The sequence below is a fragment of the Mytilus galloprovincialis genome, chromosome 11 (assembly GCF_965363235.1).
Source record: "Mytilus galloprovincialis chromosome 11, xbMytGall1.hap1.1, whole genome shotgun sequence".
In the NCBI taxonomy this organism is placed as follows: Eukaryota; Metazoa; Mollusca; class Bivalvia; order Mytilida; family Mytilidae; genus Mytilus; species Mytilus galloprovincialis.
The window spans coordinates 42,542,255-42,566,818 of record NC_134848.1 but is presented as its reverse complement, the minus strand read 5'-3'; the positions used below and the strand labels follow the sequence as shown (position 1 = coordinate 42,566,818).

The 24,564-nt window shown below is 30.6% G+C and overlaps 1 protein-coding gene across 9 annotated transcripts in view; it reads left to right on the top strand.

Moving 5' to 3' along the window:
- LOC143052197 (neogenin-like) overlaps window positions 1-24,564 on the top strand; it is an 86,629-nt gene that overhangs the window by 42,668 nt on the left and 19,397 nt on the right. For 8 of the 9 annotated variants that reach the window (XM_076225172.1, XM_076225169.1, XM_076225171.1 and 5 more), the window contains exons 6-14: window positions 3,326-3,491; window positions 4,317-4,459; window positions 5,013-5,288; window positions 8,650-8,890; window positions 19,893-20,038; window positions 21,182-21,339; window positions 22,984-23,163; window positions 23,438-23,693; window positions 24,289-24,486. In XM_076225172.1, the coding sequence (XP_076081287.1) occupies window positions 3,326-3,491; window positions 4,317-4,459; window positions 5,013-5,288; window positions 8,650-8,890; window positions 19,893-20,038; window positions 21,182-21,339; window positions 22,984-23,163; window positions 23,438-23,693; window positions 24,289-24,486 (1,764 nt within the window). The remainder of the gene's footprint in view (window positions 1-3,325; window positions 3,492-4,316; window positions 4,460-5,012; window positions 5,289-8,649; window positions 8,891-19,892; window positions 20,039-21,181; window positions 21,340-22,983; window positions 23,164-23,437; window positions 23,694-24,288; window positions 24,487-24,564) is intronic. The other variant, XM_076225166.1, reaches the window with a different exon arrangement.

Sequence of the window (24,564 nt, the reverse complement as noted above, 5' to 3'; positions counted from 1 at the left end):
AAGCGGCATTATAAACTCATTAAGTAAATTGTAGAATAATTTTTACTACATCCTCCCCACTTTTAGATAATTAGTTTTGAGTGATCAGTCAGTGTGGGAGGGAAAGTGTTTGGAAATCGTTAACAAATTACTTCCTCGTTAAGAATAAGATTTGTTCAATGTTTTGAGTTAAGTTTCAAGGTTTAGGACAGAAAGTGCAAAAATGTGAAAATGTGAGATTTAGGAGGAATAGTTTTTTAGACGGGAGGCTGAAAATGTGAACAAAAAAAATACATTTGTAGGTCAACATAAGGTCATAACTATTTAAAACAGAGTTTCAGACCAAATGTGAATAATTTTTACTACATCCTCCCCACTTTTAGATAATTAGTTTTGAGTGATCAGTCAGTGTGGGAGGGAAAGCGTTTGGAAATTGTTAGCAAATTACTTCCTCGTTAAGAAAGAGATTTGTTCAATGTTTTGAGTTTTAGACAGTAAACCGAAAAACATGAACAAGAAAAATGCATTTGTAGGTCAACTAAAGGTCGTCACTGTTATTAAAGACGGGGATTCATACCAAATGTCACAATTTCTAAATTCTTTACACAGTGCCAGTGGGAATGAAAACAACAGAACATGGCCAATTAAAACACAATCTAAGAAAATAGAAAAAATCATGAAAAAAAACTTTAAACCATGTATGAAGTTCATGCTGTAACACCAAATCTGATATGGAGTCAACATCTGAAATTTGGAATTTGTAATCTGTAGAAAATATTGTAAGCACTGATTATTATAAACACTCTGTAAATTTGGTTATAATAAAGAAATATCTGTCTGGTAAATAACAGATTTTATTTTATGGGTTTAATGAACTTTTTTGTGGTTTCCCAAAAAACTTGTTATTTTTTGTTGAAATTTGTTTTTGTCTTGCACCAGTATATCATTAGCCAATGACTACTTGTGTCAGACAACAATTGACAAGACTGACTTTGTTCCTAACAAGCAAGTGTGATTTTATGTTTATTGGTTGACCCGGTCAGACCGATTTAAGATAACAACAATAATTATGTTACGTCATGCTGAACATGTCACAATATCATGAATATATATATATATGACATAATGTATAAATTATAAAGTTAATACATGCATCTCTTCCTTAGATTTGTGATATTGCTTTTCATGTTAACACTGGGTTTTTTTTTAAGCATCCTTCTAAGGCCAAAAAGTTTGTGAGCCAAGACATGAGGATTGTTTTTGTGAGGGAATATTCATTTTAACCTTATTTCAAGTATTGCTAATCCTGTTGTGCATAACATCCATTTTCAATTTGTTTTTGGCAAGGTACATAATGTACAATGTAATTTATTTTTAGCTGTTTATCGGGCCAGTACATTTCCTTTAAAATCCTCCTCCCCTATAATTAAGTAAGTTTCGTTTGTTGTGCAGTTGGTGTCTTGACATTTTTTCTATATATATCTCCTTTTATTCCCCCAAAAAATAGCAATAACATATGGTCCCAATAAAAAAAAGATGATATGTTATGATTTGCCAATTAGACAACTTTCCACCAGAGTTCAATTGAAGTTGATGTAAGATATAATAGGCCACCAGACATTTATAAATAAAATGTTGGCCTTATAAAAGATCTCAATCTTGTCACTTGTCAAAAGTCTGTCTTCGATACATGGGCTATACTCCATTTGGAAATGTTAAAGTTAAAAAACATCCCATTTGTTTGAATAACAACAGTGTAAAACAAAAATAATCGTTCTGGTTCAGACAATCTAATAGTTAAATTCTATTTCATATTTTATTTATGGCCGACAAGTCATGTCACAGTGACATGTAAATTGAAACGACATTAAACATGTCTTTTGATGTAGGTGGCAAATGTAGGTAAATTTGAATAATTCTTCTTAATTTTCTTTAGTATTGATCGTAATGCATTGAACAGACACATTTCTCTGTTTGTCAAAGAAAAGCGAGAATAGTTTGAAATTTCTACACAGAAATTAAATGATTGATGTTTTCTGGCTCTTCTGTGAAGTTATGTAATTCTTTTACAGAACTATAGAATTTCACAACTTGGCTTTTGTTTGCTGGCTTCAAATATAAGTAAATTTTGCACATCAAAGATTTTATTCTCTCTGTTAAAAGGCCAGAAAATGTTTGAATACTTTTGTTGTATCCTTTTGAATCTTGTGTTTGCAATTGTTCACCATTAAAGGTTAATTATTTCATTGTCTACAACAATGGGTGTTGTCAAAGCTGTGTCAATAATTTTTCATCAGAACGAATTGAGATGCATAAAATAAAAAAAAAAGTTCCTCTTCTCGGTTGATGAAATAAAAAAAAATTAGATATAAAAACATTATCAACTAAACATTGGTAGATGAGATATAAAAACATTATCAACTAAACATTGGTAGATGATAAAACCGAGTACTGTGGATTCATTAATATTTGCTGAATTAACAGAGTTCGCGAAAAGTGTCAGTCCTCAGGATTTCACCACCAAAATTTTGCATAGGACTGACACAATTTTAGTATTTTTCAACAGATTAATAGTGAGGACCAGCAGATTTTCTTTAAGGACCACCAGGGGAAAAAAGATTTCATGAACTCTTGTGAATACCAATTTTCGTGGGTACAGGGAACTATGAAAGTAAATGTTCAATGAGTAACAAATTTTCTATATACTTGTATGCAGACTTCACCGAAACCATGAAATTAAACAGTGATATTGTTTGCCTTAAATTACCGGAGAATAACCTTTTTCCCCTGGAGAAGAATCCCAATTTGAAAAAAATGGCTTAAAATTATTCCCAAAAAGACAACTTTTTTCCCAAATAGTGCAGTCTCAATAGTCATGGTAGTAATTGTGCATGAATACAAACTGAAAAACACTCATTTAAACATTTTTCATGCCTAAAATGACTATATGTGCAGATTTGAGGGTCTATTTATGTATCATCACTGACAATAAGGGGTCATATTTCAAATGATGATTTACCTCTTGAAAGGGGGTTTGAAAATTAAAGTTCCAGCCAAATTCATGGTATATTATAAATTTCCCAATTTGATAAAAATGAGGCATATTTTTACCCAATAAAAAAGGGTAGAGGTAGTTTTGAAAAAAGCCAACAATATCACCGTTAGATATCCATGTGCATGCAAGTTTTCTGTAATCCACAACAAATTGGTACACACAAAAATAAATGAATACACTGTAAGTCATTTCCCAGAATATTAATCTACGGTACCCCTAATATATTATGCTAAACAACCCTAATTTAATCTAGTATTACTATATATTAATATCTTTGTTATTTTATTATAGAGGTGATACTGAATGGATTACCACCCAGTTTCGTATACACGCCTGAGGACACACATGCTGAGGCTGGGTCAACTGTAACATTGTTTTGTGGTGCTAATGGCCGAGACACACAACAGAAAGAACCATCAATAACATGGCTTAAAGACGGCAATGCCATAGACTTCAAGTAAGTTTGTCATAGAACTCAAGTTAGTCTTCTTGAATAGAACAGTTTTGGGGTGACATTTATAGCTTACTATATATGGTTTTGCCATAAATTATTTTTTTTTCTTCATGGGAAAATGCCAGATTGTGATTGGTTGATAAGAGGGAGATAAATTACTTGTAGCACCCTTCACTGAGACCTTTGATGAATTGTGTGCTTTACTAAATACTGATGATTCTTAGGCCAACTAAAATTAATTAGTAGATTTTCATCCAAATTTTTGAAAAAAATAGGGCGGGTGGGAGGATTTTATTTTTTAATTTTTATTTCCAAATTTGGAACAGGAAGTTTGAAAGGAAACACAATTTTTGACGGTTACCGAGACGGAGATGAACAAATCCAGAAATCGAAAAATTTTCAAAATAACAAAAATCGGGGCGGACGGGGATGAAAATCTACCAATTAATTTTAATTGGCCTTATGTTGAGAACATTATATAGTTTATAACTTTGAATTTGAAATTTGATAGACAGTAATAACAGAACATATATTATAATAAATTAAATAAACCCTAGCTCAGAGGGTGATAAACCAGATTGCTACCCCTCGAAAAAAAAACGTTGACAACTTTGGCTTCTAGGTGTAGAGATATATCTGAAAACGTAAAAAAATCTAAAGTATTTTTAAAGTTAACTGATATTTTAACTTACTTTTTACCATTTAGTAATTTTTAAACCTGAATCAAAGTACAAATTATATCTTAATTCAGGATAGGAAATTATTCCTTGCATTTTAATTTGAGTTTGTGTTTATATTTTTATTTTCACATTTTCTGTTTACTTTCAGACAAGCTCAGGGTAGATTAGAGATTGTAGGTAGAGGAAGTCTCAAGATCTACAGTGCTAATGAGGCTGATTCTGGTACATACACATGTAGAGCTGAAAATCTCCTGGACTCAGCTGATTCAGATGCCAGTCTTATTGTGCTTGGTAGGTGTACAGATATGCAATTCTGTCATATTTTAAAACAAAAATGATTTGAAAAACAACATTAGGTGTTACATTAAAACATACATTGGACCCAAGGAATGCACTTCACAATTGCAGCTATTGGTGCCTGTTCGAATATTATTGTCTTCCTGAATATGTTTGAAATGCTGCCACTTGATGTTAAGCAAAGAACAGTCATTTAGATTAGATTTACATTTACATGCTGTTAAAAGTCATGAAAATAGGGAGGTTTGAATCTTTTGTCTGTTATCTGTTCTTCAAAGGGTGATTCCAGTTTGTTTAGGGAGGGGGAAATTAAGAATCTACTATCAAATATTAAATATTTAATAGTTAAAACTTATCAATCTTAAGACTTTTAATAAAAAACACTTGCTCCAAAAAATTATGGAAAAAGGAAAGGTTGCTGGTATATATTAAAAAAAAATACTTGGAAAAATACTGAACACAATTATTTTTTATATTTTTGCCTCAACATTATTTCCTTTAACTTGAATTATGATAAAGTAACAAAAGGAATTTTTTTTTTTTACAGTACCCCCAAAATTCCATCAACAACCTTTGAACCGGATTGCACACAAGAATTCTGACATTGAATTTAAATGTGACATCATTGGGAGTCCCCAACCAGAAGTCGTTTGGATGAAAGATGGACAGTTGTTAAAACCGTCCGATTATTTCCACATCATTGAAAAGAAACATCTACGGATACTTGGCTTGATGGAGAGTGATGCAGGGATGTATCAGTGTTTTGGGAATAACTCAGTTGGAAATGTACAGGCCAGTGTACAATTAATGGTTGTCAATCAGAGTGAGTAATCTCCCCTTTGTATATGAGGGCATTTAATTTGTGAGTTATCTCCCTATGAAAAAGGTTCTTTTAATTGTGTAAAATAAAAAAATCTCTGTTTATTTAATATACAATGATAATCTCTGTTTATTTAATATACAATGATATATGGTAAATTCAACTGCAATAAGAATTTTTTTTTTAAATGTAACATATTTTCCAAGAAAATGATAAAAATAGATAATTTTTTAAATGAACCAAGTAAATGTATCATTTAAAAAAAAAAACCAAAGTAATATTAAGTTTTACTCTTTGTGTTAAAATATGCCTTGAAACTGACAAGGCTTATTTAAATCATTGAGGATAATGTCTTTAATGATTTGTAATATTTTATTGTGTTATCATGTTACCTTTGATTTAATGATACAGATAGTTTGAAGTTTTAAATTTATTAAAACATTAACCTTGATGGGAATGCTATCCATCATACAATTGGTTAATTCTGTTTTGAATTTTATCAAGAGCTTTTTAAAAAAATTGTTAGTTCTTGAAAGAAATTACTAAGATGTACAACTTTATTCAAATATCTTGAATCAAGCAGTCTGCACGGTTAGCCACTAGTCGGATGCCCCAGACTAGTAAAATTTCATTCCGACTATTAAGTTTTTGCAAAATTTTGTTTGGACCAATAAGAAAAATGTCAGAATATTGGTCTTCGGACTAGTAGTTTTTGGTGCAGACTGCTTGAACTAAGATTAACATTAAGTTTTATTTATTAAAAAAAGATTAGATTTTAATCCTGAAAATGGATTTAAAGAATGTAGAGGGTTATTCATAAATCTCTGGCAAAGAAACAGGGATTTAATTGCTGCTCTTCATCTTATACTTTTTTGTTTGGCCTTATACATTGAACACTGACATTTCACTGCAAGCTCAAGTAGGCTCTAGCATAAGTTCATATTCATCTTTTATATAAGCTTTGGATTTCAAATATTTTGGCCACGAGCATCACTGAAGAGACATGTATTGTCGAAATGCACATCTGGTGCAAGAAAATTGGTACCGTTAATTTTATTTTAGCTGAATACTTCATCAGATGTGATAAATACTGCATCAGAGAAATGCCATTTGACCTTTTCAGACAGCTCTTGATAGAATTAAAACTTATTGTTATTACTTAAGGTGGTACCCAACACTTTAACTAAAACTAATTTGGCTCGTTTAATTTTCTTGAAATTTTGACAAAGTACTCACTTTGACCCTTTGACAAAAATATAAAAAAAATTAAAAATTTGAACCAACCGTTTTATCAGAAAAATTACACTGGTTATATAGCAGTTTGACAAACACTTATTTTGATCATTGAGAAGCTTAATATTCCCTTAACTACACAATGTAATTAAAACGTTTAGCTGATTTTACAGAGTTATCTCCCTGTAGTGTTAGGTACCACCTTAAAAGATACATATTGTTGTATTTATTGTTTTAGTACTACCCTTTTATCCTTTGCATGTTGTGTATTTTGTTACATCAGGTTTATTTTTAGTATCTTGATGTTTTTGGCAACATGCACAGTCCATCTTTAATACTTATTTAAAAAAAAAAATGATAATTCCAGAAAAAAGATTTAGGTATCTATGTTACTGGAATATTTTATATCTCTTACAATTAAAAAAAAAAATAGAATACAGATTTCAAAGGTTAATCCACTTAATAAATATCAGCTCTCTTTATAATAGGCTTTGGGCCTAACATTAAAAATTATCATAAATCAATCCAAACAACATAAGATTTTGGACTAAATTTTGGTAAATAAATTAAAGGTCTGTGTTATTTTTAACAAGGAACACATATAAAAAAAAGTATGTTCAGTTGGTAAAATTCTGCCATGCAAGGGCTGTATAGCCAGTCAAGGTCGTTAAAAACTTCCATTTGTTGTAAAATTCTTCACAGTTTTTATTATGGAAAATGCTTCAATCATTCTAGAGAGCTGTTAGTTAATGATTTGTGTAGATCTAGTAGGAGAGAAAATAAACCTTAAATTCTTTTAATCTTGTGTAATTCAGATTTATCCACTTTGCTTACATTTAATGTTTAAATAAGATGTTTTATAACCTTCTTTTGTTTACATATTCAAGTGTTTAAAGAATTTGTTTATTAGTAAGTCGAAGCCCAATGTTATTTTTAAGCAGAACTATAAAAAGTTATAAATCTTTGGATGGAATATGATTGAACAGGTCACTTTAGATTTATTGTTATAACTCACATGTTTCTTAAGTATTTATAGCATACCAGCTCCGTTGGTTATCTCTTGTATATATATATATTCAACAGTTTTCTCATTCATTTTGATACTGTTTTCTAAAATTTACTGTAAATTCAGAATTATTGCATGCATTTATTATTGCGATTTTGTAATATAATATTAAAATTGCAATTTTATTTTTAGTGATATAGAGAAAAATCCTGTTTAATTCATATGAAAATATCCAAAATGCGAGTTTAAATTATTGGGATTATGTAACCTTGTTGCATTTTTTGCGCAATATTAAAAATGTCTTAATAATTTCTAAATTTACAGTATTCAACAGTTTTCACATTCATTTTGATACTGTTTTTCAAAATATAGTACTAATGTACTAATTAAGTACCCCTATGACATGTATAGGTATATAATTATGTTTCTTATAAACTCTTGATGTACATGTATATTGATTTATTTTATGGTGTGGTTTACTATTTATTATCTTGGGTTATTTTCTTTAGATTTTATAAAAAGCATTAATTGAATGTGTTTGAATTTTCCATCTAATTATCCAGTGCTCAAACTAGCAAAGTTAAGAAAATATTGGCCCTTTTAACTTTTTTGGATTCGAGCGTCACTGATGAGTCTTGTGTAGACAAAACGCGCATCTGGTGTTTATACAAAATTTAGTCCTGGCATCTATGATGAGTTTGTTTTGCATAGGAAATTTCAGAAAATTTAGCTAATTTTGTTGAATTGGTAAAATAAAGAGAGACGTTTGAGAATATTTTGACAGTATTACTGTATTGTTTCGACCTGGTTGGGCAGCATAATTTAAATGCTACACAATTTTGTTAACTATTAGCAAAGGAAGGGCAACTGTGTCCTATATTTTCAATAAACATTGCTGTTCAAATGTATACCAAATGTTCACAGATCACGTTTCTTAAACTGAGATTGTACCTCAAAGTTAGTGGAAAACATGGTTAAATAACTTAGTATAACAATTTTAGCACTTTATAGAAAAATCAAGAAGAATTAAAAAGGTTTGAGCACTGGGCATCTGTTATTGCATGTTGTTTTATTTTTTGTTTTGCTTATGTTGTTTCTCCTTCTTCTTTTCACCCCTCCCTTTAGATGTACCCCTTCCTCCAACAACAACCCGAAACTACAGACTACCGACTTATCTAGGTGGCAACATTGGTAACGAGATCAACCTACCAAGTGAACCAAAAGACCTCCAAGCTGTCATCGTCTCAAAGGATTTCGTCACACTGAAATGGAACGACCCAGACAAGAGTGGTCTAGAGAAGACTGGTCCATTAAATGAAGGGAGTTTAGTATACTCTGTCTTCTGGAAGGACAAAGATTCTGAGAGGTGAGAAACAGTTATTGTTTATAAGAGAAAAATACATATGAAGATTCATCATTATTTGTGGGATACCAATTTTTGTGGATTTCATGAGTGAGTGGGAGTTAACCACAAATAATTTTTTTTTAATGAATTACACATCATCTATAGGCTTGTATGCAAACTTTGGCAAAACAAAAATCAAATATCCACAAAACAACGATTTTACTCGAGTCTACGAAATATTGGTATCCACAAAAATAAATGAATCCACATAGAAAGGACTAATTGATGATTTACATATCTACCAGTAGCAAGAAAGAGAATGAGTTGCCATGTGCACTCAAATGGCAAGAAAATACTATCAAATATTGAAACATGTGAAATCCTAGACAATGTCTTATTTGTGAGACTAACAATTGCATTTAGAAAAATTAGATAGAATTCTTTACACTAGAGTCAGTTTACAAAGGATAAGAAATGGAGAAATCTTGGAATCAATTTTGTCCTATTGTACAACAACAACATAAGTTCTGTCTAACATTTTTAAAAGGCAGCTTTTAACAAAATCAAATAAATAAGGCTATTAAAGTGTAAAGTGACTGAATCTCGAGAGGTTTTCTTAAAAGTTTGATTGTCTGGAAATATTTTTTTCTTTTTTTCTTTTCAAAAAGCTGTAAAATGTTTTAGCAGATAACAAATTATAAAATACAAAAGGGAATACAATATTCGCAAACGTTACCATGAAACTTATACTTACAAAAATTATGTAAAAAAATTGATATGGATGTCTGCAGAATATTAGATTTTCAAAATTTTGTTAAACTGTTTTGTAGAAATTTTGCCATGAAAATTATACTTCCAAAACATGTAGATCTCTCTGACAAGGTCAATACTTTAACTTGTCAGAGATAATTAGCTGGTTTAATTTTAGAGAATCTGTGTTGTCTTTAGTGTCAGTCACTGTCCATCACTGTCCATCACTATTGAAAGAAAGTATTCAAAAATAAATAAAACTCAAATTTGAAACTTGTGACACCTGTGTTTTATGTTCAAATGTTGAAATGTGATAAAGACAAACAGAAAAACGCAGAAAAGAAAATAGCTCATGTCAAATATATTTGTTTTTATTCATAGTTGTAAGAAATGGAAACCTTCATTGATAAGTATAGTATATCTCCTGTCAAAACTTTAATTTTTTTTAATAGACATGTTAGATTATGGTGTATTTTGATTTTTATGCCCCCACTGCTGAGGGATGAAGTTTGAATATGGATCGCGTAAATTTTACCATTCTCTAGTTATGTCTCTTTATGAAATAAAAAATGACAAATTTGTTGTTTCACCACTTTTACTTTAGTTTTCCTCAACTAAATATGGAACTGTAGAATTTATATTACCATCAACCACAGATCAAATATGAATTTGTGTGGTGTCACTTACATGGTTTAAGAGTGACCCATGTTAGCATTCTTCTTTTACTCAAATTAAAAGTCTATATTTCTCTTTCATTGAAAACAATAAACTCCCAAGCTTACATTTAACTATTTAGTAGCTATCTTACCTGTGGAAAATTAATTAAGAAAAAGGGGAGTACAAAAACAGTAAGACAAAAACACTTGCAGAAGATAGATACAAAACACCACACATTAGACAAAAAAATCAAAACACAAATTTAAGGTGGTACCCAACATTTTCACTAAAATTAATTTGTCTCGTTTAATTTTCATAAAATTTTGTCAATTTACTTTGACACTTTAACAAACATATAAAAATTTTTAAAAATTTGAACCAACCGTTTTGTCAGAAAAATTACACTGGTTATATAGCAATTTGAAAAACACCAATTTTGATCATTGAGAAGCTTAATACTCCTTTTACAACACAACGTAATTAAAACGTTTAGCTGACTTTACAGAGTTATCTCCCTGTAGTGTTAGGTACCACCTTAATGCACCAAAATGAATAAGTTTTTATGTACTGTTAAATTCTTATCTTTGTTTTCTGTAAATAAATTAAAATCTGCTGCAAAGTGCATTTCAGAAAAATAAATGGAATTGGGGGAAAAAAAGCAGTTGTCAGAAATCTTAATATAACTTCCTAGTTGATTTATTTCTTTTGATAAGGAAGTAAATTACCAAACATCACATGTCATAAAATTTGACAGGAATCATCTTTACAAAGAGATATATATGTGCATATAATGCAGTATATCTATTAACATTCTTTTAGTGATAATTAAATAATGTATCTCTGAAAGTAACATGTACCTAATCAAATAATGAATATTTCACTGAGTAGAATCTGAAAGAATAAAATGATTTATCTGTCAGTTACTAGAATCTAAAAGTAATGTCTAAATGATGCATATTTCACCTTGCAGAATCTGAAAGTAGCATGTATCTTATAAAATGATAAATATTTCATCAATATACCCAGACTTAACTAATCGATCAGATCGGTAATCGAACACTAATCAATCATATTCGATCAGTACTCGATTGATGACTTGAAGTCATCGATCAGTAATCGATCAAACTCTCTCAGGAGTTTGATCGATTAGTGATCGATTAGATTACTGATCGATTTAAGACCGATTACTGATGGATTAGTGATTGATTAATGACAGATTAGTGATTGTATTGTTATTGAGAAAACAATGCTATTCCAGAAATAAGCCTTATGAGAGACATCATTTGTGAAATAAAAGTTCCATGGAAATATTTTCACCATTGCCAAAATTTTCTGGAATTCTAGAATTTAAAATCATTTTACTGCTCAGAAGATACTATCGTATTTTTTTTCACAATGTCAATATGTCTGGAAATTTGAGTGTAAAGGTTAGAACTAATACCTATGGAAGACATCAGTGTTTATTTTTTTAGTCTTGAATGTTTCTGTCTTCATATGCAAAAAAATCCAGTATTTACTCAGCAATACATGTTTATACAATATGCAGTCGTAACCAAGAGACGCGTATCTAAAGGCTTAGTCTTAACATATTCCTGATTAAAAACTACATTTTTGTAGGTTTACCTGTGTATATTAGTACTATAACTATGACGTCTTGAAAGGCTATTGTATTTTTTTCTTTTACGCCTTTCATTGACATCCAAGATGTCATAATTATTGATATAAAAACTCTAATTTTTATATGTGTGCAAGTAACAAATTTGGTTGTAGAGGGGTCTAAATACAGCACAAACTACATTTTCCAAAAGACCAAAAGAGTGAAAAAATAGATTTTAACAACAACATTTTTGACTTGAATATAGTAGTATATATATATATACTTCCATGGTTTGATAAATATTTGATGCCTTTTAAGCTAATGACCTTTGCTAACACATCAAAATTAATTTTGACATATAATATTAGCTTCAGACACTTGTGATTTTATTAAGAAGATGAAAATTTCAACCAAGTTAATATATATTAAAATCTGTATTTTTCATATATAAGTTTTAATCAACACAAATAAATTGTGCAACTTGATATATCCTTAACTTTATGATGAAATTTAGGGTTTGTCCTATAACATTATTAACTAATGCCAGATTTTAGGTCACAACTAAATAGCCAGAAAATTTACCAATTAACACATAATTGATACATCATTTATTCAAACACACTTGTTTGTCTTCACAGCAGGATATTGTCTTATGACCCCAATATTGTAAAAGACTGACCAGAAATGACCAGCTGTGGACTATGACTCTTCTATGGATTGCAAAATACTGATAAAAATAAATAGATTGTTATCAGTCAGTGGAAAACTGTCTATTGACTTTTGAATTTACATACAGAAGACCCCCCCTTTTTTCTAAAATTTTTGAATAGTCCTAATACAAGGCAATAGTAGAGTATTTGGGGTTAGTGTTTTATTTTCACATGAAAGCATATATTACTAAAGATAAGTAAAATGAACATGAATAAGAAATTAAAGATGTTTTTAAAAATAATTGAGTATGTGCCTGCTGAGTGTGCCTGTCACAAGTCAGGTGCCTGTAATTCAGTGATTCTCTTTTTTTTATTATGTGTTACATATTTGTTTTTAAATAAATAAGGCCGTTATATCCACCTATGATTTGTAGTTGCATAGTGCAACTACAAATCATTGTTCTGGCCTTTCATTGATACTGTGTAGCAATGTTTAGAGTTTTTCTGGAAATATGTTGATTAAAGAGAAACTTTCAGCAGAGACCACTCCTTCTGTTTGTCATTCTTTTTTATTACTGTTTTAATTTGATTTTTTCATAATTTTGTAAAATTTGTTAATTTGAATTTAGATTTTTTGGTTTTTGTCGAGCCTGCAACTTTTGTTGCAGAAAGCTCGACATAGGGATAGTGATCCGGCGGCGGCGGCTACGGCGGCGGCGGCGGCGGCGGCGGCGGTGTTAGCTCACTTCTTAAATGCTATATATTTTAGAAGGTGGAAGACCTGGATGCTTCATATTTTGTATATAGATGCCTCATGTTACGAAGTTTCCGTCAGTCACATGTCCATTGTCCTTGACCTCATTTTCATGGTTCAGTGACCACTTGAAAAAAAAGTTCAGATTTTTTGTAATGTTAAATTCTCTCTTACTGTAAGTAAAAGGATAACTATATTTAGTATGTGCGTACCTTGCAAGGTCCTCATGCCCATCAGACAGTTTTCAGTTGACCTCGACCTCATTTCATGGATCAGTGAACAAGGTTAAGTTTTGGTGGTCAAGTCCATATCTCAGATACTGTAAGCAATAGGTCTAGTATATTCGGTGTATGGAAGGACTGTAAGGTGTACATGTCCAACTGGCAGGTGTCATTTGACCTTGACCTCATTTTCATGGTTCAGTGGTTATAGTTAAGTTTTTGTGTTTTGGTCTGTTTTTCTCATACTTTATGCAATAGGTTTACTATATTTGTTGTATGGAATGATTGTAAGGTGTACATGTCTAGCGGGCAGATGTCATCTGACCTTGACCTCATTTTCATGGTTCAGTGGTTATAGTTAAGTTTTTGTGTTTTGGTCTGTTTTTCTCATACTTTATGCAATAGGTTTACTATATTTGTTGTATGGAATGATTGTAAGGTGTACATGTCTAGCGGGCAGATGTCATCTGACCTTGACCTCATTTTCATGGTTCAGTGGTCAAAGTTAAGTTTTTGAGTTTTGGTCTTTTTATCTAATACTATATGTCATAGGTCAACTATATTTGGTGTCTGGAAATATTTTATGATCTATATGTCAGTCGTGCAGGTTTTATTTGACCTTGACCTGGTTTTCACGGTTCATTGATCAGTGTTAAGTTTTTGTTTTTTGGTCTATTTTCTTAAACTGTAAGCAATAGGTCAACTATATTTGGTGTATGGAAGCATTGTTAGCTGTACATGTCTGCCTAGTATATGGTTCAACTGACCTTGACCATTTTCATGGTTCATGTTAAGTTTATGTGACAGTCGTAATAAAGCTGTATATTTAGGAGTATCAACATAATATCAATGATTAGTAAAGAAGGCGAGACATTTCAGCGTGTGCACTCTTGTTTGATTTTCTAACTATTTTAACCTATTTCAATAAATGTTGAATTCAGTGTTTCCTGGTAGAATTTTTTCTTATAAGAATATCAGTTTGTATAAACATGTGAGGTTTACATGATGATGGTCATTAATTAGTTCTGCACAGTGAAATATTTTGAAGGAATTGTGACCTTCATACAAACTATTTTATAGGTCATTTCATTAATTCACCAATGTTCTATTTCTTTTGAATCCTATGGATAGGTTTTAATGGGATATGATACACAATGTAGCACCTATTGAAGAATCTGTTTTAATAAGATGCCAGTATTTCCTGAATAATTTTTGAAGTTCTTCTGCTTGAGGATGATAATATGTAATGAATGATACATAACATCTATTTTAAACTTTTCCTTTTTCTTAATCATGTTTATCTTTTTTGTCATGGAATTTGATAAAATTTGTTTTACCAATTTCAGTTAATAAAATAGTCTTTCAATAAAGAGTTTTCTTTCTGGTTTGTGTTTCTATGTTAATGAATACCTTTGCCTTTAATATAGGATTTAAAGTTCCAAATGGGTTGGTTTGGGTTTTTATGAAGATGTTGGAATTTTTCTGTATTTTTTTGATAGCATTTCATATCTTAAACACCAGTATTTTCATGGGTTCGTCTTTGAGGATTTCAAGGTCTAGAAATTTTATGGAATGATTATTGCATTCCTGAGTAAACTTTAGCAGGTAGTGTTGTTGAATAAATTGAGTGGTAGGGATGAGCTGGTCACCGTGGTCACTATTTCAAGCTCTATAATAATTACATATTTCATGATAAAATCTTGAAATTTAGATGGAGGTGAAGTTTTCTACTTGCCTGTTTATTTCACAAGTGTCTGAGACTAATTAGATGTCAGAATCTTTTGATGTTTGTTAATGTTTCCAATAGTGTGGTCAAATCAATTATCTCTAAATCAATTTTCCCATGCAATCTTACCAGCTATTTATTTGCTGTTTGTGCTTTTGATCTATTATTTTGACATTTTCACCTAATTAACATTAACAATATATAATAATGAAACATTACATTACTACAAATAAATCCTGAAGAGAAATTCTGATGTGCTTAGAAGAAATGGCAATGTATCTTTCATCTGTTAAATACATGTATACTTTAGGTTTATCTTATTTTCATACAAAAACATTTATATGCTTTTATGACAGATATACATTTTTGATAAGTAAAAATATGATATGGGAAGGGTTGGGTACGTGCTGGATCCAAAATCTCATGAAAATAATGTTGTACGTCATATATAATTATATAAACAGTAGTCCAAATAATTATAATAATTGGAAGGCTATTTTAAACTTTACTTTGACGCCTTCCGTCAATGAAAGGCGTAAAAGAAAAAAGTACAATAGCCTTTCAAGACGTCATAGCTATTAGGACTAAAATACACGGGTAAACCTACAAAAATGTAGTTTTTAATCTGTAATATGTTAAGACTAAGCCTTTAGATACGCTTCTCTTGGTTACGACTGCATATTGTATAAACATGTATTGCTGAGTAAATCCTGGAATTCCAGAAAATTTTGGCAATGGTGAAAATATTTCCATGGAATTTTTATTTCACAACTGATGTCTTCCATAAGAGGGTGGCTTATTTCTGGAATAGCATTGTTTTCTCAATAACAATACAATCACTAATCTGTCATTAATCAATCACTAATCCATCAGTAATCGGTCTTAAATCGATCAGTAATCTAATCGATCACTAATCGATCAAACTCCTGAGAGAGTTTGATCGATTACTGATCGATGACTTCAAGTCATCAATCGAGTACTGATCGAATATGATTGATTAGTGTTCGATTACCAATCTGATCGATTAGTTAAGTCTGGATATACATATCTATTAACATTCTTTTTGTGATAATTAAATAATGTATCTTTTAGATACTAGAATCTGAAAGTAACATGTTTCTTATAGAATGATGTATATTTCACCGTGCAGAATCTGAAAGTAGCATGTATCTTATAAAATGATAAATATTTTACTGACTACAATTTGGAAAGAACTTTTCTTAAAATATGACAGAAATCATCTTTACAAAGAGATAGATTTGTGCATCTTATAATGCAGCATATGTATTAACATTCTTTTAGTAAATAATGTATCTTTCAAGTTCTAGAATCTGAATGTAACATATATCTAATCAAATAATGAATATTTCACTGAGTAGAATCTGAAAGAATGAAATAATTTATCTTTCAGTTACTAGAATTAAATGATGTATATTTCACCTTGCATGTATCTTATTAAATTTCATCAATATACATATCTATAAACATTCTTTTAGTGATAATTAAATAATGTATCTTTGGGGTACAAGAATTTAAAAGTAACATGTATCTAATCTAATGATAAATATTTTATTGACTAGAATTTTGAAAGTAACATGCATCTTATGAAATGATAAATATTTCACTGACTACAATTTTGAAAGATCTTTTCATAAAATTTGACAGGAATCATCTTTACAAAGAGATAAATATGTATATATCTATAAACATTCTTGTAGTTTTAATTAAATAATGTATCTTGCAGGTACTAGAATCTAAAAGTTTAAGTGTGTATCTAATCTAAATGATGTATATTTCACTGAGTAGAATGTGAAAGTAACGTGTATCTTGTCAAATGATAAATATATCACTGACTACAATTTGGAAAGATCTTTTCATAATATTTGATAGGAATCATCTTTACAGATATATATGTGCATATCAATTAACACTCTTTTAGTGACAATTAAATAATATATCTTTCAGTTTCAGGTTCTAGAATCTAAAAGTAACATGTATCTTATCGTATAATGTATATTTCACTGAGTAGAATGTGAAAGTAGCATGCATCTTATTAAATGATGAAGTATATTTCCCTTGAGTAGAATTTGAAAGTAACCTGTATCTTATGAAATGATGAATATTTCCCTAACTTGAATTTAGCAGGAGACATGTATCTAATCAAAGGATATATATTTTACCGATTAGAATTTGAAAGGTGAAAAATGGTGTATATTTCACTGACTAGAATTTGGAAGGAACATGTATTAATTTTTAGCAGTTTGACTATTATTATCAGCATGTCAAAAGACTGATCATTTATTTTAGAAATTTTAACGATTATCTCCAGTCTTAATATATTGTCTGTCTGATGTGGGATGAATTAGTTTGTCTTAAAATCTAATAAAAATCTATGATATGGCTTAAAAGATATTTTCTTGTGCGAGTAGGTTTATAATTGATTAGGAAGAGCTATTTATGAAAATTTTAATCTTTTCTGTACCATTTTTCAGTCTGGCTGCTTTAATTTTTTTTTCTAAAAAAAACTTTGATTTTCAATTTAAAGTAAAATTATTCTGTAAGTCACTAATTTTTCAGTCTGGCTGCTTTGATTTTTTTTTCTTGAAACAAAATTGTTTTTTTTTTTCAATTTACAGTAAACTAAGTCTGTAAGTCACTAATGGGAATTTTTAGTTAGTTATGTGAAGGGGTAATACTTTAGAAATGGCTTTACATGTTTAAAAGATTATTTCTGTAAAAAAATCTGTAGATGTTTTTAGAATGCATGAATTTTAATGAAAGGAGAGTATAAGGTTATAGTTAACAAATAGCAACACAGCATAACAATTTACCCAAAGTAGACATCTTAATTCATAGTCTTACAAACCAAACTATCCATCCATCTATCTTCATATTTCATTATTTTTGTCAGTATAGGGCAACCATAGGTCTCAATGTTCAATGAAGTAAAACAAATTTGGGGCCTTCATACAGACTTTTGCCAAACCGCAAATGAAAATCCATGAAAATTAACACTAATTATGGTTCTCCAACACAGCAAGAAATTTCCACATCAAATGGCGTCAGTGGCGGATCCAGCCATTTTAAAAAGAGGAGGTGGGGGTTCCCAACACAGACTAAAGGGGGGGTTCCAACTATATGCTCCGTTTCAAATGCATTGATCGGCCCAAAAAAAGGGGGGTTCCAACCCCCGGATATACCAGATTTTATTATTTTAAACCTGATGCTGTTGCTATTATTTTTTTTTGCATTGATAAAAACGTGTTAATAATTTCTGAATTTACAGTATTTTGAAGTAGGTCATCACTATTATTGCTGTCACTCTCCCTTAAAAAACTTAGAAGACACTTCAAACATAAGTGCATCTTGGAGGTTACACTTTTGCTAAGATATTGTCCTTTAACATACCCACTTGTACAAATTAGTACATTGTATAAATTGCCAAACATTAAACATTTCTACCACTTTTTACTAAGCACTGTGTCATCATAAATATACTGATACAAATCAGTGTTGATAAGTCACTTCTACGTTTTACAAGTGGGACTTTGTTGTTTAACTATCAAGAGGATTTCAGATTAAGATGCAATTTAAAGTTTGAAAGTGTTGAGAGATTAGAGATTTTTTCATTGTTTATATTCTTTATTTTTTGTGTTTCATGCTGGTTTTAGTGGTTTTATTAGCAGTATCTTTCATTTTCATCTACTGTTTAAGAAAACATTACATTTATTTGCAATAAAATTCATGGCAGGGGAATATTGAAGCATTGTATCAAGTGGCAGGAGATTAGGAGAAAAAATTGAAAGATACATATCTTGTACAATAAAACCTGACCTTTAATGACCTTTGTAAATCAAAAACATAATTTATTGGGGAAAATTGTAATTAACCCAGTGTTAGAAGTTTGAAGTAGTAACAGTTAGGGTTTTATATGGCATATATGCCAGGTGAGAGATTCTAGAATTACAAAAGTTCATAAATTTCGGAGAAATTGTTTAGATTAAAATTTATGTATGGGGATCTGTATGTGTTGAAATGTAACTTATTCCAGCTATCAGCCTACCATGCTTCCATTGTTAAATCTGTAAAGTACATTTTATTTATAGTTTATAGGCATTGGAATTAATTTAAAGCGGTTGTTAGAGGGTTCTTTACTTTCAGTATCATGGTTCTTTTATCTATCTCAAAACCTATGCAAAAACTTAAAACTAGATATATTGCTTATAAAAATACTGATGAAAAGTTGATGATTTGTGTGAAAAGTGTAAAACCCCATAGCACATGTCAATTGCATATGTTTGACACAATGGGGCCACACTTAAAAATATTTTGGTTTGCCCAAACCCTACCCAAGGTTAAGACAGTGGGTAGGTAGGTAGGCATTTTTTTTTTCTTTTTTTTTTTCATCAGATGTTAATTAGTCTTCATGCCTATCTGATTAAAAAAAGACTTCTTCAATTCAGGACAATAAAAGAATTTGAGTAGGCAGCTTTTTTCTGGGTAGGTAGGATTTGGGCAAACAAACCTATTCTTTTTTATGGCCTGGCTTAAGATTTACGTTTTGTCTATAAAAGACTCATATGACTGCAGTATTGGTTGATTTTTAAAAAGTTAAAATACTTGCCAAATAACGTACAAAGTTGAAAGTTGTATTCTTTGTCATTTTAGAGAGAGAGTGTTAAATACCACACTGAATGAAGCTAACATCCAACATCTCAAACCAGATACCAATTACGAGTTTAGGATCAGGACCTATAACAACAATGGACCCAGTCCCAGTTTTGCTAGACTTTCTATTACAACTGAAAGAGACAGTAAGTTTATAGAAATGAGTTCATAATGTCTTGTGTCTTTAAATGTTTAAAGAACTCTTGTCTGATATACAAGATTGTTTTTTTTTTTGTTTTTTTTTTTCACAAGATTAATTGTAGACTGAACTGTCATAGGCTACACGCAGTAATGGGGTTAGAAAGAGACTGTAATTTGACACAAGTCTGTTATGATGGTCATAATGGGGGTTTCGGTAGTGGGGTGGTATGTTCATGGACAAATTGAAAATAAAATTGGGATTTCCCAATGAAAAATATAGCTTACATGTTGCATTTTACAATTTTTCATGAAATACAGTAAATAATGATCTTTGAATACAATACCAATTGAATTATGAATTTTGATCGTGTGGCACAAAAATAACCTTTCACCGCCGTTTCCATTTAATTGTAAGACAGTTTGATTTCATGATAAAAATGTAGAGTTCATCATCTGATAAGAACAAATGATCTTCCTCCTGAGAGTCTGCAGCAGAATTTCAAATTCTATTATAGTTTTTAAGACACTACTGTGTATTCATTAATAATAAAAGCATGATATGTATATGATTTAAAAGCAGATTGTGATAATAAATGGCTGTATATATAGTAGTTCTTCAGTCTCTATAGACATATCTGAAAATCCTATTCATTACAAAACTACGCACTACTTCAGAACTCATCAAAGAAACCAGGCCTATCATTTTGTACACAAGAGTGGCAGACGCATGTGTTTGTCTAATAAAGACTTATCGTGCAGTCACTCTCAAATATTAAAAGTTTAAAGGCCAAGTAAAATACAAAGTTAAAGAGCATTGCAGACCAAAAATTTCAATGACATTAAAAAAAAATATAGTTAGAAAGTAAAATAAGTATGACGTTGAAGAGCATTGGGGACAAAAATTTCCGCAAGTGTCACATATAACTAGGTGATCTCTTCTGGGGCAAAGAATTTATATTATTTTCACATTTAACTATGGAAATTCGTTATTATGATGTACTAGCAGAGATCGTAAACACTCTTTTATTTTTTATATCAATAGAACTCTATGGGAGCTACAGTGCAAAATAAACTGCTGTAATATGACAGAAAGTTCGAAAATTATCTTTCTGAAGTCCAAAATAACAATCAATATTGCATTGTTTCAGTTGATGTGCCTACACCTCCAACTAATGTACGAGCTGAAGCAAAGAGTCCAGAGTCCATTCGTGTGTCGTGGGATGAACCAGTTCAACCCAAAGGGAAAATAACCAAATATAAACTGATGTATTATATGAAAGGAGATGCACAAGAACATAGAATTGAGGTAGGTTTCTTAAATTCTTGTATTTTAATGCCCCTTCCATAACAGAGGGGCATTAAGTTTTACTGTTGTCCTTCTATACTTCTGTCTGTACATTCCAAAGTTGGTTTCTATTCTCTAACCCTAGTTTGCCTCAATTAATTTATATGGCCTCACTTTACCCATTCTAGAGTTATGCCCCTTTACAAATGAAAAATTGCTGAATTTCCTTTTCCATTCTTTGATTTAAGTTTGCCTAAACCAAATGTTATGAAATTATACACAATTATTTGCTTATAACCTTAAAAACAGAGCATTTTAGTAAGAGTATATAGGCTTTGACTTTTAGAACTTATTTTAATTTTCATGATCCGATGCCTTTCAGGAAATATTTCCCCAAATGTACTTAAAAATATAATGATTGTTTTTACAATTCCCTGTACAATGAATACCCATTCGATACCTTGATGATGTTTTAATCTTTTTGGTTTTAAAAACTATCAGCACTTTTGTTTTACAAATATTTTTCACCTCAAGTTTCACTGAAGAGACATTAATTGTTTAGATGCACATCTGTTGCAGTAAAATTAGCACTATTAATACTATTATGTTTGTAACGTACTATACTGTGAAATCCCATGAGTATTATTTTCTACTGTAACAGTGACACATTATGCAACTTTTATTTATTTTTACTTCAAGTGTTTGTAACATGTACAAGTCAGTTGTACTAAGCTATTATCCATTAAAATTTAATGACGCATCTATTTCGTTCTATTGATCTTAAGGTGGTACCTAACACTACAGGGAGATAACTCTGTAAAATCACCTAAACGTTTTAATTACGTTGTGTTGTAACAGGAATATTAAGCTTCTCAATGATCAAAATTGGTGTTTGTCAAATTGCTATATAACCAATGTAATTTTTCTGACAAAACAGTTGGTTTCAAATTATTTGAAATTTTTATATTTTTGTCAAAGGGACAAAGTAAATACTTTGTCAAAATTTTATGAAATTTAAACAAGCCAAATTAATTTTAGTGAAAGTGTTGGGTACCACCTTAAGATTTTATCAACTCCTTGGTGTACATATTGAAATATTTTGTTTTGTGGAGGAATTTGGTTATACATGTATCAGTAAAAAGAATTAGGCATAACAAGTTCTATCTTTTTTTTTATACATATATTTCAATTAGCCCCTTTTATTGAACAAGTGAAATGCTGCACAGATATAATTATATTCTAATACAAATACTTAAGATGCAAGTTCTTATAAATGTGATATTTGCACTTTCACATTGAAAGTAAAAACAAATAATACTGAATTAACAGTACCAGGATTATGATCCTTAAAAAACAGAATAGAGAAAAATTGACCTAGGTTAAGGGAAATAACTCTTAAAATCATCAGTACGTTTATGTCAACCATTTTTTAAGAATATATTCTAAGCTTCTAGGTTACATAGATTATTTTCAATCTGTTTCAGGTAAATGCTTAAAATACATGGATGAACTTGACTTTTACAAACGCTTAACTGATTTAAAGAGTTATCTCCCTGAACCAAGGTCTACCCCCTTAAAAGTTAAAGAATACACATATGAAGACCATCATCAAGATTTACTCTTTATATTGATCAAACGTTTACAGTATTTATATTTTCTTTGCAGATCATAAAAACCAATCACATGCTGCAAGGTCTGAAGACATTTAAAGAGTACAGCATCAGTGTAGTAGCTTTTAATGAGAACGGTGAAGGTGGACGGTCGGATGAGATAGAGGCCAGAACATTATCTGACCGTCCCAGTGACATCCCACAGAACGTCACACTAGAGGCAGCTAGTGCCACGGTAAGCTTATACTTATTGTTCTACTTGTATGTAAAGCCTATTAAGGTGCACCAACCTTATAGCTTGTGATGATAAAGAATAAAATTATAATAATTAACTTATGATAAAAGCAGAAAAAAGAGTGAATATGACAGAAATTTAAATTCAATGAAAGTACCTGGTAGAAATGTATTGATAAAATATGATTTAAAATTACCACATCTTAAAAGTTTAAATTGAGAGATATATAACTTTTATTCACTTAATCACTAAAATAAATCTGTTTTGTTTTCAGAGTTTAATATTGAGATGGGAACCACCTCCAGAAGAAACAAGAAACGGTCTCATCACTGGTTATAAGATCAGATTCAAGAAAAAGACTGACATGAGAAGTAGGACTGTTACCACTGATGGGAATCGACGTCTGTATGCTCTAGTCAATCTTGAGAAGAACACCCAGTACCAGGTTAAAATAGCTCCTATCAATGTCAATGGTACAGGACCCTATACTAATAAGCTGAGGGCTACCACCTTCAGGGATGATTTAGATGGTGAGATATTTGTACTATTAAAAACAATTACCGCTTGCCATCGAGGCGATTTGCCAATGATTAGTCCTTGCTCAATACATTTCCTCTCTTGACTATGGCCAGTAGAGCTTCACACACAGTTCTTAGCATTTTTATTAGTAAGATTTGGATTGGTTTATTCAGTTTTTTATCAGATGTCTGCTTAAAATAATTTACATTTAAATTACAGCTACTTTTTTTGTTTTTGATAAGTGAAAATCAACTCTAAAAATCATTGTTTAAAAAAATCGTTATTTGTTTATTGATGACCATTATTTTGACCTCTGTAAGCATTTTATGTCATTGAATCATTGTCTCTGGTATATACAAACACTGTTTCTTTTCTTTCATTTTCAACATACATGCTTATTTACAATGTCCTAATATCTAAATTGTGATGCTGAACAAGTTATCAATTATTTCAAAATATTTACCTAAACCAAAAGTTATTTGGCACAAAAATCTTTCAGATACATGATGTGTTTACTATTAAATTTCATATTGGGCTAAATTTGTCAATACTTTTGTGATCTAAATTTTATTGAAAACATTTCCACATATTTCATATTTTTTACAGAATCTGTGGTCCCAACAACCCCAAGGAAGTTACGAGTGACATCTTATGCCACATCAATCAGAGTATCTTGGACGGCCCCAGAGCCAGAATCTAAGATCATGGTTAGGGGATACACACTGGGGTATGGTAAAGGAATAGCTGATGTTTACATGGAAGTCTTGGGGCCAGATGTTAACGTCTTCACTATAGAAAGTCTAGGTAACATTTTACTGTCATTAATACTTAAATATGAAAATAAAAAGATGTGGTATGATTTCCAATTGCTCGACTATCCAC